This window comes from Panthera uncia, chromosome F2 (assembly GCF_023721935.1).
Source record: "Panthera uncia isolate 11264 chromosome F2, Puncia_PCG_1.0, whole genome shotgun sequence".
Classification (NCBI taxonomy): domain Eukaryota; kingdom Metazoa; phylum Chordata; class Mammalia; order Carnivora; family Felidae; genus Panthera; species Panthera uncia.
Window position 1 is genome coordinate 74,357,314 of NC_064812.1, and position 13,936 is coordinate 74,371,249.

Genomic DNA, 13,936 nt, shown 5'->3' on the forward strand with positions numbered 1-13,936 from the left:
TAAATTTATTTTTGATAGAGGGAGAGACAGAGCACAAGCGGGGGAGGAGCAGAGAGAGAGGGAGACACAGAATCCGAAGCAGGCTCCAGGCTCCGAGCTGTCAGCCCAGAGCCCGATGTGGGGCTCGAACTCACAAACCGCAAGATCATGACCTGAGCCGAAGTCGGACGCTTAACCAACTGAGCCACCCAGGCGCCCCATAGTGCAATGTTTAATTGATCGCCTCTGGATGATCTCGTAATTAAGACTTACAATAAAAGCTGTACTAGAAATTGACTTCCAGGATCCTACTTAGCCTGAAGCAGATGAGAAAGTCTCACTGTTACTACATATACAAGGCAATTTTATCTATCTTCCCAGATACTTTATAGCTTTCAAAACATAACATTACTACCAACTTATTCTTTTTCAAATTTAGTTCACATGCTATGTGCCTTTAGGAAGCAAGAGGAAGAGAATTTTAGGCACCTTTATATCTGCTAGAAGCAGGATTTCCATTTGAATACCATTTGAGTCAAGCTCACAAAATGAGATTCTTTCTGTAAATATAGAACAAAATTTATACAGACCTTAGTCAAAGCTTTGCTTTTCTTGAAAAATGTTTTATCTGACTCTTCAGTAAAGAAGATGTGTTTGTTTTTCATATTTATTTGTCTTCTCATGTCCAGGAACTTTGACTTATACTTCACATTCTTCTGCAAGTATCTGACCCGCCGATGACTGAAATTTGAAATTCCACCGTATCTGTGACCAAACCAAAGGAAGATGACTCAAACCTTAAGTTCTGTGAGTTTGTTTTCTTATATGAAAAGAGAATAAAACGGACAATTTGCACTATTTTTCAATTAGCAGCCACCATTTTAATTTCTCTTCTAAATTATAAAAATTATGAAATAAAGTTCAAATGCATAGGAGTTGTATGTTAATTTTAAGTAAATCTGAAACATCAGTTGGGAGTATCAACATACCTTATATATAGCAGAAAGCAGGTATTACATAGTAAAGTGTAATAAAGAAATCGCAGAAACATGTAACCCCGTTGCACATCAGGGAAATATAATCTTTTCTCATGGTGAGATGATACCAAAGCTCTTTCATACATACATACCTGGACTTCAATTATTTTAAAAGTGGTCACTGACTTCTTAACCTAAATTAATCTGAGCTTACCCAAGAAGCAAACCCATATTAACAAAATAACTAGAAAATATCTGCTGATCTAACCATCTGAATTTTTCTAGTCTTAAAAGATAAAGATCTGCTACAAAGACTTCTATGACTATATCAAGCCTTATTTAAGTACTTCTCCCACAGACTATAAGAAACTTAAAGTGTAATATACAATTTAGCACTTACAAACTCCTGAAGTTTAGTGTTAAATATCAGGTGTTATCTTCTAGCCATATTATAAACTTTATAAAAAAGTCCATTTTATCCTTTTCTTCTTCTTCTTTTTAAAGAGTGGGAGCACACAAGCAGAAGAGGGGCAGAGCAAAAGACAGAATCTTAAGCAAGCTCCATGCCCAGCGTGAAGCCCAACGCAATCTCATGACCAGGAGATCGTGACCCGAGCCAAAATCAAGAGTCGGACACTTAACCAATTGAGCCACTCAGGTCCCCCTTATCCTTTTCTTCTAAGTAGAACTGGGAATCCTAAACAGAAGAATAGTTAAGTTAAATCCCAGGTCACAGAATAAATCTCCAGGGATGTATCCTAGCAAGAGCCACTCAAGTAATTTCTCAATAAAATTACATGTGGGTAGAAATAAATTCTGTCAGGAATTTAAACATGGCACTATCAAGAAGACATTTTATATTACTCATCTTTGTGATCTTTAGCCTTAAATAATTATACCAACGGCAACTGCCTTCAAGTACCGTAAGGGAGAGATAATTGATAATTAAAAAAATATTTATAGTATTATGAGCATGTAATCCTTAACCGATTTGGATTCAATTTATAAGTCAACTTTGAGATCTATGTCCTTTCCTTGCTGACTTCATAACATGTAGGTATCAGCTAAAACTGCACAACTAACAAAGAAAGTCTCAACCCTTAGAAACATCAAAGACCTTAATCTTGGTTTAAATCACTGGTGCATGTTGACATAAATGGTAGGTCTTTAATGTGCCTTAAATACTCAGTTTGGTCTTCATGGTATGTGCAATAAGCCCTTCACTTTTCTTATATTTAATGCCTGGGCATTTAATACCAGAGAAAACTTACACCTTCTGTATATAAATGTTCATAGCAGTTTATTTGTAATGGCAAAATACCATACATAGTCCAAATGTCCTTTAATAGATGAATGGTTAAAGAAACTATGCTACATCCATACAATGGAATACTACTCAGCGGTATGAAGGAATGAACTATTGGTACACACAATAACTCGGGAAGAACCTCAAAGGAACACGCCTAAATCTTAGGAACAACCCAGAAGTACATACAGGGTAATCAATTAAACACACAAGGATTAGATAATTGTGTGAGCACTGATAAGTCAGGGTTGCTTAGAAGTCTCAAAACCTTGCCCTGTATCCTCTCCCTAGGAAATGATATGATCCCAACCAAGTCACTGCTTTATCTATGAAATTGTAATAACGATATTGGATTGTATGACGCGCAACTGAGTAAACGATGTATGTGAATATAGCAAATGTGTGGTGATCTCTCCACAAGAGAGGTTGGTGTTTTAACTATACTATCTTAAATGCTATCAAATCTGTAACTATCATTAGCTATCAGAGAACTTTAAGACAGCTGAAGTGTTACAATTTTGGGAAAACAACAGTATTTATACATAATTACTTTTGTCCTGAGCCATGCTTGAATCCCAGAAGGGAACCATTGTCATCAAAGTCTGAATCTGGGTTTTCATCGATGTCCAGCTCGTGGCTAAACAAACAAAAGGTAAAACAGTGATAAACCATTATATCTACAGGCCACCAGTTAATGAAAATATCAAAAGGTACACAGAGTCAATCTACACACACTTTCTAATCACAACAGTCAACCACAGCTCCAGCTCACAAATCCACGAAGACAGGAAAGAGTACTTTAATCAGATTTTCCAAATAAGATAACGTACCCAGCAGTATTTGGAACACAGCAAAAAGCATTCAGATCCTAAACTTTGTCAAGTAACTCTCTCTACTCTTGAACGTGGCACGAATACAGATCTCTCCATTTGCCTTTGGAAAAACACCTGTAAAAACTACAGCCTTCAACTAAGCTCCTAGAATGTTACCTTTAGAAGTTTTCCTCAAAAACAAAGAAAACATTTGAGAAGTATTAATCCAACCAAAAAATTTAAAAAAAATATGAAGAATAAGGTTGTGATACAAGTGTGTTATCAAGTAACCCATGATCACTGATCTAATGGGGATACCTCCCAGTGACCCCTATGACGTACGTGACAGTACTAAGAGAAAATGGTGAGAAATAATTCTTACAAATTAAATTAAGCTCACTGAACATTTATGGTGGACCTACTACGTTCCAGAAATGTAAGAACACACAGAGTCTCTGCTTCTGGGCACTTAAGGAGGAATTAACAAGCACTGCAAACCATGTAGAAGGAACACAATGGAGGCATGCTTTTATGAAAGTACTAGGTTACTGGGCCCCCAAAGTTTGCATATTATTTTTTCTAGAAGCTGTATGTAACATAAAAGTCATATGTGGAACACTTCACATCCTGTCACAGAAATAAAATGTTTTTAGCTAACATCTAAGTTCTGCAACATCCGTCCTTTCCTTGTATCTTACAGAATTAGCATTTGACTGTATCCAACCTATGTTACTTGTCACTTTAATTTTACATATCAATAGTATACTAGAAGAGCACTGCCTCCAGAAGAGTTGGTCTGGGCATCAGCCTTGGAACTGCCATTGTTTTGCTATGTAACTCTGGGCAAAAGCACTTACCCTCATTTTGTCTTAATATTCTCACGTACAGACTAAGAGCATTAGATACTTGAGGTCTTTTAGCATAAAATTCTGTGATACCATATACTTAGATTTTTGAAGAAAAAATCAGAACGTCCTTGAGAGAAACCATATCTACGGATACATTAAAAGCTGTCACCTACTGACACTACCATCAGATATATTACATGCTAGTTCTAGTCTTCCTAACGATCTCATTAAAAAAAGCATTGGTTTCATTTTATAGACAAGAAACTGTGGGATCTGACTGCTGGGATTTGACCGTGTTCCAAGGCTAGTACGTCTCATCTTTTCTCCTTTTCTCCAGGACTAACAGTAAGTACTGTAATACAACAAATGCTTTATAGCCACCCCCTCATGGACACAAGTGCTTCTGCTACCCCACTGTGGAGAGGGAGGTAATGTGTTACTTGCCTCCTCTTGAGTTTGCTTGGCTTACGTTCAGGTGGATCTTCTTCACTCTCGTCTCCATCAATACTGTTGGAGTGTGGTCTTTCTCTGATTGCGTTTGCTTCGGAAGAGTCCTGTGAATCTAAAGAGGCAGAGATATTGCAGTGGAGTTCTCTCCTTGGTTTGACAATTCCTCTGCCTTTTGCAAAGGCGATCAAATACTTTACTGCCTTTCTTGCAATGAACTGTATGCGCATGTCAGGCACAGCGCCAGATCGAATCGACCTATTTTGCGTATCCACATGCAGAGTCTGAGCGTAAAATTGTAGCTATGCCTATCTATTAAAGTTTCTGTGATCTAACTACTTAGAAAGCAAATGAAAACTTTTTCCTCATAACTGTTCAAATCTACATAAATTAATCCACAGTTACTTTTGTGAAAGCTTTCTAATCACACACACTAACAGCTATCACATTTGACTGAATTTTAACTTACATGACTCTGAATACAGTGTTTTCAGAAAAATGATTTCTCCTTATTAAGAAGCAAATACATTGGTCTCTAATATAGCCCTTAAATTGACAACGGAAGTAACAGAAAGGTAAGCACCAGCATTTAAAAAGAATGCTTTTAAACCTGTGGCTGCTCTGACTGAGGCACCTGTCTTTGTTCTGTATTTCTTCAGACTGGCACAAAGTGAGTAGGGGGAACTAGAAATGGAGAGTTGTCTGTAGTGTAGACAATGGGATACTCTGATTGTGTAGGCACAGACTATTTCAGGAGAATACGCAACCACAAACAATAGAAAACATATATGCTTACATAGAAAACATGCAACATATACCTTGTGTTGTGATCTCAAGGCAGGATCCAAAACAAATTAAAACCTCGAATTCTCAGATTGATCCTGATGGCACTCACCCCAGGACTAATTAAAGAAATGGCCAATTACACACATAATTAAGGGAAAAGGTGACAAAAATGGCCAATCTATGCACGCAAACTAGGAAATAGACCACAGAAGGCAGAGACTATGAGGTTTACTATGTTTGACAAAGGGAACAAACAGGAAGGGAGGATGGTCAAAGAAGTAACATGAAGTAGTAAGACAGTGGCCAATACATGGGCCAATATACAGATTTCTAGTTTTATGGTCAAAATCAGCACAGAAAGTAATCGAGAGAGCAGAGAGGAGTGTCTAAAAGACTAACATAATCACATTAAAAAAAGGAGGAAAATAACACCAAAATAGAAAAGAATGATAATACTGAGGTAAACTCCATTAGGAGAGCACAGAGAAAAAAGAAATAAAAAAGTAGGTAGGGTCCTTCAGGAACTCTCTCTAAAGGGAACTCTCAGCTAGATGAAAATCAGCAATCCAAGGAACAAAGCAAACCCAATTGTTAAATAAAAGGCCAAAACCTTTTGCTTCATATAGGAATGAGGCCGAGAAGAAAGTCCTCTATTACAAACCAGACTTGTCTGGCACCAAACATCAAGGATGCCAAACATAAAAATTTCTTCCCCTCTCATTTTCCTGGTGCCATCAGTTAGAATCCTTTTCCCTAGCAAGAGCATTCTTAATAACCACCTGTGACTTAACATACCTCTCACTGGCTTTCTTTCATCCTTTCTTTAGTTCTTTAGACATCAATTTGCATGACAGGTTTTGTTTTGTTATGTTTTCAATCACTTAGGCTGGAGTCAACTAAGTTCCTTATCCTGGATATTTAACGAGGATCCTGAGGTCAACTCTTCTAGATAAAAATTAATATCATGCCCTGTTGAGATTCCCTACAGAGCAAGACTTCATTGGTTCCAAAATAAATTTCCAGATATAACTTAGAGTACGATTTGCCTGATATCCATTGTGTACTCTGAACCATTCTCTAATATGCCTCCTATACATACATTTGCTTCACAGAAACTTGGAAGTTCCATGTCTATTCTAAATTTCTCAAGGGAGTTCCAGGGTGTTTTTTGTTTGTTTCGTTTCTGTGTTTTATTCATTTTTGAGAGCAAGAGAGACAGAGCACAAGTGGGGGAGGGAGAGGGAGACAGAGAGGGAGACACAGTATCCGAGACAGGCTCCAGGCTCTGAGCTGTCAGCACAGAGCCCTATGCGGGGCTCAAACTCACAGACTGTAAGATCATGACCTGAGCTGAAGTCGGACGCTCAACCGACTGAGGCCACCCAGGTGCCCCAAGGGAGTTTCAAGTTTTAATTGGCCACCAAGGTACAAGTGGAAAAAATGGTACTTTTGAGAACCCTTTGCAAACATTTTTCTGATTTATATGAAAGGGAAATAAACAACTTGTGACATATGGAGTAAATCATTTTACACTATAAAATGTAGTTGGCATTGTGTAAGTCTTGCATAAAGGATTAGTGTTATTTTGCTCAGTAGGTTCATTTTCCTGTTCAGTAGGATACATCTTGGCCAGTCTTACCCTGAGCTGGTTGGTTTGCGCTTCTGTTCCCAGACACGTTGCTGTCCTTGGCTCCTCCGTGACATGGTTCACTTTGGCCAGTGGCAGGGCATTCTCTGCTGCTGCCGACTTCACTTAGCAACTGACATCCATCGTAACTTACTGTAGAATCTAACCGGCTCTGTTCCACTTCCTCTGAATTCAGACTTAAGTTACTAACTCCATCAAGTATTTCATTATGCTCTTTATCACCTGAACTAGAGCTTTCACTATCAATGGTAATAGATGAAGATGGAAAAGACGTTAAGTCTGCTTTTATGCAATTTTCATCTTTCTCGTCGTCAACTTCTATTTTAGGCCCACAAGCATCTGTATCACAGGTTTCTGGGGCATCAAAAGTCCAACCCTGAGCTTCCCAATACTGAAATTGTTCCAAATAATACCAATAGAGTTGACTATAATGTTGTTCCCATTCCTCCTTTGTATCAGGAATGTTCCAAGGTTCAGGACACAGTGTCTGACCTGGATGTTTCTCTTGCCAGCTTTGCCATAAGAGCCCTCCGCCATATTCATTCCAATACTTTTCCCACTTCTCCGTAATTTCTAGCTTTGGGCATAATGTATTTTCAACAGGAAGATTTTCAGTTTCAATGTCCTTTTTGGTTTGAAGTTCACATGTTTTGGTGTTCTCATACCGTTCAACTGAAGACGGATCATCTGAAGCCAAAATGTCATCTTCTTCATATTCTTGTCTCCAAGATTCTCTCATAATTTCATGTAAGTACTTCTTTTGCTGTTTTTTCTTTTTCTTTTTGACTTTAACTTTATTTCTAGTATTCATAGACACCTACATAAGATAAATAACTTGAATATCAAATGCACCTCATAAAGTAGAAGAGAAAGTAGAATCCAAGTCTCTTTTACCATGAAATTAAATAATAGATCCTCAAACCCTCATCCTGGGCTTTAGTTACACACACAGATTAATTTTACTCTCTATGTTTACAGGAGGAGGAAAAAATCAAACATAGACATATATCAAAACTTGCAGTTTTGGTTAATTTATAAATATGTACGTTTAAAAAGAAGTGGGGTGCTCTAATGTATGAATGTGTTAGATTTGGGATAAAATAATTCCATGTGGTATTTTATGAAGAAAATGAAGAAACAAATAAAAGTAACTTACACTTTTGTAAAAATTCTTTTTTTAAAAAAAATATTTATTTACTTATTTAAAACACAAGTGGGAGAGGGGCAGAGAAAGAGACACAGAGGATCCCAAGCAGGCTCCACACCACTAGCACAGAGTCTGATGTAGGGCTTGAACTCACAAACTACAATATCATGACCTGAGCTGAAATCAAGAGTCAGACGCTTAACCGACTGGGGCACCCAGGCGCCCCTACTTACCTCAAAAGTCTTATGTGCAGATACACCACCAAACTGGAGTGGTAGTCCCATACTTCTCATGAGTTCAGCCTCAGAATCAAGTTCACTTTCATCTAAGCCTAAGCCTTTGCTGTCATGTAACTCTGCCGTGCCACCTTCCTCCTCTTCTGTTGCTTGGTCTCCTACAGACAGCATTTGTTAGCTTCATTTTAGAGAGAATGTAGATGTAAGTTTTATCGTCCTCATTTCAAAGAGGAACCTGAGATCCAGAATCATGCAAGTGTTACCATTTTTTTTTTTTTTAATTCGTTTTTTATTTATTTTTGGGACAGAGAGAGACAGAGCATGAACGGGGGAGGGGCAGAGAGAGGGAGACACAGAATCTGAAACAGGCTCCAGGCTCCGAGCCGTCAGCCCAGAGCCTGACGCGGGGCTCGAACTCACGGACCGCGAGATCGTGACCTGGCTGAAGTCGGACGCTTAACCGACTGTGCCACCCAGGCGCCCCAAAAGTGTTACCATTTTTAAGGAGTTAAAAAGACTAGTAAAAAACGGCCAATTGAGAATCAAGAGACAACTTCTAGTCTGGCTCTGCCTGCTACCAGCTGCCCATTCAAGTTACACGTACTGAGTACCTCCTCTGTGCTGGGCACAGAGCCCTTTGCACCGTGCAGAGTACTGAGGATACGAGGGGGGACATGGTGGAGTAATCACAGGGAAAACACGTTTTCGCCACAGGCAGTATTACTCAACTAGATCAGTGAAGTTAAAATGATGATTTGTGGAGTTACTTTAGGAGCTAGTAATAAGAGAGGTGAAAGGCATGTCTTTAGTCTTAGTTGCCTCGAGGGTACTTTATTTTTTATTTTTTATTTATTTATTTTTTTTGAGGGTACTTTAATCGCAACTGGGATTTATATTCTGTGACTCTGGGAGAGATGATTGAATGAAAGGGTTCTGCTATTGAAAGTCTGAAATCTACTGAGCTGGAAGATTCTTTCAAACTCCTGATTCTAGGTCTTACAAAAAAACCTGTTGTATTGTAACAAAGTAAGTTTTGCTTTATACTAATATGGTTAGATAAAAAAAGTGTATCACACCATTAGCAGGACAAATGCCATTCAAATGCTCCATTAGCCATTTGAAATGTGAGATAAATGTCACTTTACACATTAGCATACTCAATTAGGGCTGAGCTGCACTCCAGCTAAATGACTGTAGGCAACAGAACGGTGAGTCTTACAAAGCAAAAATGGAGACTATAAAGAAATCTTTTGTGTACAAATCCTACTAAAACAAAGAGGGAAAAAAACGTCTCTGCCTAAGTAATAAGGGGAATTCCACTTACCATTCCACTCAATGAACTTATGAAAGTCCAAGAGAGAGCAAATAGGAAAAACAAATGTGCTAAGTTTTATGTTCCTTTCATAGTATGTGTTTTATTCATTGATTGATTGATTGATTTATGAAAAAGAGAGAGAGAGAGAGATAGCATGCACACACAAGCAAGTGAGAGGAGTAGAGGGAGAGGAGAGAATCCCTAGCAGGCTCCACGACGACACGGGGCTCAATCTCACAACCATGAGATCATGAGCCACCCAGGTGCCCCATGGTATGTATATTTTACGTTTAGCAGGAGCTTGGGGTGTGAAGAAACCTTATTTGTACATTACATTGAAACACAAACCAAACACTTTGTCCAGCAATCAACTGAAGAAACACTGACTCGTTCCATTATCGTGAGAGTTAAAGGACTTTTAAGGGTAACACGACACACTTTACTTGTGCTGACTTTAGCCTAGCACTCATGCTAGTTTTGCCCGTATCTAGAGAAACAAAAAAGATCTGTGTGGAAAGAACAAACGCGGTCTCAAAGGGAAGTCTGAGAGAGAGCAAGATGGTTTTCGGAAACTAGATAAGGCTCAAAGTATACAACAAATTCTATTTGTTATTTGGGAAAGTGAACCCAGATGATGGGCTCTTCACTTCAGTCAGAAGACTATGGTCTTATCCTGACTTATCCTGACGCTTATCCTGAATACCTTATTTATACGATTGGTAAAGTATATAAACAAGGAGGTCATTAGACTGAGGTGGCTCTAAGGCCTTTGTTGTCAATGGAAGCAAACCAAAAACCTAAGCCAGAATCCAAGCGCTCAGATCGAAGAAAATAAAACTTAAGAACAACCAATCACAAATAGCCCGTAGGCTTCCCCAAACGAGCCCACTGCTTAAGCCATAGCCAATCAAGTAATTTCCTTGCTTTGCTGCTACACCGTCTCTATAAAAACCCCTCCTCTAACTCCTGTCGTGGAGTGGTGCTCCTAACCAGGGAGCCGGCACTGCCTGACTTGGAGAGGTGTCTGCTCGAATAAACTCTTGAAAATTTTAATATGCCTCTGTTTATCTTCCAACACAATAAAATTTTTCTGGGGGGAAAAATATGCTCTCTACTTTTCAAAGCTGCAAATTTCAGCCTGCTCTTATCTAATGGCAACAACTCAGGAAGGAACGTTACATAGAGCAAAAGAGGCTACCTCAAGTCCATAGAGGAGCTAGCAGGAAAAGAAAAGATGTGCTTTGAGAAGGATTCTAGAACCATGTCATAATAAAAAATAAGGACTATAATTACTGGTTGTCATTTATAATATTTTATGCAACAAATCAACATGGTATTATAACAAATTATATTTAAAATCAATACAGTATTATAGTTACTTTGAGTGAAAAGGGACCATATGGTTTTATACTGTATTACCTGCATTGTCACCATTGCCTTTGACATAGTAGCCTTTTAATCCCAAATTGCACAATTTTCGATCTCTGCAAAGCAAATTAAACAGTCAAAAATGAAATAAATTATAAATCTGGGAAAAAAATTCAAGGCAGCATAGATTTAAAATGTTAAGGAACAGAAAAGCAATCTGCTAATATATCTTCCTCATCTGTAATACAGAGGAAAGAACACATATCTCACGAGGTTATTATGAGGATAGTCCATCTAAGACAGGGAATATATACCACATAGGAATCATTTATAATTACAACTACTAATTAGTATAATTAAAGGGTAGTTCTGGCATTGTGGGAAGAATTGATCTCATAATACATAAACAAGAAAGTGTTCTCTAAACTTGCTGTAAGAAGTGAGCATAAAAGTGGAAAGATCTAGGGGCGCTGGGTGGCTCAGTCTGTTAAGAGTCCAACTTTGGCTCAGGTCAGGATTTCATGGTTCGTGGGTGTGATCCCCACATCGGGTTCTGTGCTGCTAGCTTAGAGCCTGGAGACTGTTTAGGATTCTTGTGTGTCTCTCTCTCTGCCCTCCCCCCGCTCATGCTTGGTCTCTTGCTGTCTCTCAAAAATAAACATGTAAAAAAAAGGTGGAAAGATTTACCTCACACACACATAAATCCACATGTAGACCCTACTCCATTTGCAAATCAGCCAAGTTATCATTGCTTAGTAGACAAGATAGTCACAGTCCAAGCAAAGGTTGTTTTGGGGACTAACATACAATGAAGTTCTTATTTAGATATTTTATCAAACTGACACAGAAATCAAAACAAAACATTCAGTCTCAACAATTTTTAATTGAATAATTATTTAAGTAAGCTCGGTGCCTAATGTGGGCCTCAAACTCATGACCCCAAGACCAAGAGTTGCATGCTCCCCCAGCTGAGCCAGCCAATACCCTAGTCTCGACAATTTTTAACAACAGTGAATGATTCAACTTTTCTTTACATACCTACACTTCAAGAGTTGTTTTCTATCTGCTAAGATCAGAGATTACTTAACACAAATAAACTTGACAGGACACTTTGAAAAAGGAGAAAATTGTGCCATTTTCTTCCTACCATTAAATTGAGCTGTAACAAACTCCATCAGAACTGCCAGAATAAAGCCATCTGCAAGTAATACCTGATACTATTTTTCCAGTGTAACCACAATGAATTCAACCAAATAAAATTTTTGTATACTTGATATATTTCACTATCCTCCTGTTTATTTTTTGATACTTTATAAAAGATAAAGTGATGACTCACAGTAGGACAGCAAACATGCCAGGGGATGCAGTGCAAATGTGCTCTGGCACAATGCCCACTGGCCCCCAAGAACACTGGACAATGGAGAGGGCTCTGGGGGTGGGGGAGAGCAGCAGCTACACAGAGGGCATCAACGGCGTGCCTGTCAGCACCCGAGGATACGGGGCACTAGGTGCCAGATGGAGGAAAAGGCTAGTAAGATTGCAAGATTGGTTACACTGAGCAAATAAGTAAATGTACTGAGGATAACGATAGCCAAGATATTCCTACACACCTACGTGTATTTATGTATGTATGTAAAATGCAGATACACCCTGCCTAATTCTATCTGCTGAGAGAGCATAGGGGAAATGAAAACCCAAGAGCAGGGAACACAACGAGCACCCAAGTCTTGGTTTCTGAACACTCCACTCCGCTAAAAGGAACCAAGGTACCTTCAGAAATGGCAGTTCCAGGTTGAAGCGTGGACTATAAAAGATTATGCTTGGGTCACCTTCTGTGCCAGAAGGTTAGGAGGAGGTCTAACAATGCCAGGGACACATCAAAATGATATACAAGCCACCTCAGGAGGCCCCCACCAGCTAAAGCTGAGACAATATGAACATCAAAATAAATGACAGTAATAAAATATAACTTATCAATAAACGAACAATCCAGAGTTCACGTTAATGTAAATAAAGGAGTAAACAAATATGTGGAGAGAAGGGAAAGTGCTCCATACAGAATGCCAACTTATAAAAGTAGAACGATACAGGCAGAGAATCACTCTTTGGCAATCTTCAAGAGGTAGCAGATTCAGGCAACAACAGGGTATCGGTATAGCACTGGAGTACTTTCCTACAACATACTAATTAATGCAAAGGGAATCACTGTGACTTTACAGTGAAGAAAACTGGGAGACTCCAATGATTGGGCAATGGAGGTTAACGTCACCAGTGGTGGACTGGATCTCCAGAAAGTCATTGCTGAAGCGATGCAGGGCCAACCACAGGATCACTTCTGTGGCATTCCTGCCAAGAAGGCACGGCCCCATCTCTGTTCCTGTTGAAATGTCAGAGAGACCCAGGTTAAGTAAGGTCAGCCCACAGAAGGAGAAGGTAAGGTCTGCACTTCTTAAAATGTTGAGGCCACGAAAGGGAGGGAAAGGGTGAAGAATTTTTCCAAAGGAGATTGACAAGTCAAAAGTAAACATAAGAGGAACTATGTGGAATTCTGGATCAGAAAGAAAAGAGAAACACTGCTGGGAAGGCTGGGGGAAATGTGAACCCTCGACAGTGGTTATGAAGGAGAATATACTTGTTTTAGGGAAATGCACAATGGAGTATTTAGGAAAGATGGGGAATCAAGTCTGCAGCTTGCTCTCAAATGGTTCAGAAAAGATGGTGTATGTGGGGCCTGGCCACGTGTCTCTGTGTCTGCAGAGGGAGAGATGGAACAAAGGCAGCTAACTATTAAGACCTGGTGAATCTGCGTAGAGGGGAATATGGTTCACGGACCCATTTTTTAAGTTTGAAATTATTTTAAAATGATTTACTACGTGGCCAACTAATCTTTGACAAACAAGGAAAGAATATCCAATGGAAAAAACAGTCTCTTCAGCAAATGGTGCTGGGAAAACTGGACGGCGACATGCAGAAGAATGAACCTGGACCACTTTCTTACACCAGACACAAAAATAAAACTTAAAATGGATGAAAGACCTGAACGTAAGACAGGCGGAAGCCAGCAAAA

The 13,936-nt window shown here is 39.0% G+C and overlaps 1 protein-coding gene across 3 annotated transcripts in view; it reads right to left on the reverse strand.

The window, feature by feature from the left end:
* The window catches only part of TGS1 (trimethylguanosine synthase 1), a 43,681-nt gene that overhangs the window by 25,013 nt on the left and 4,732 nt on the right, over window positions 1–13,936 (reverse strand). For 2 of the 3 annotated variants that reach the window (XM_049633681.1, XM_049633680.1), the window contains exons 2-7: window positions 10,921–10,985; window positions 8,184–8,344; window positions 6,795–7,620; window positions 4,367–4,484; window positions 2,813–2,899; window positions 570–744 (exon numbers count right to left, since the gene is read on the reverse strand). In XM_049633681.1, the coding sequence (XP_049489638.1) occupies window positions 570–744; window positions 2,813–2,899; window positions 4,367–4,484; window positions 6,795–7,620; window positions 8,184–8,344; window positions 10,921–10,985 (1,432 nt within the window). Of the gene's footprint in view, window positions 1–569; window positions 745–2,812; window positions 2,900–4,366; window positions 4,485–6,794; window positions 7,621–8,183; window positions 8,365–10,920; window positions 10,986–13,936 lie in introns of those variants that run through there. The other variant, XM_049633682.1, reaches the window with a different exon arrangement.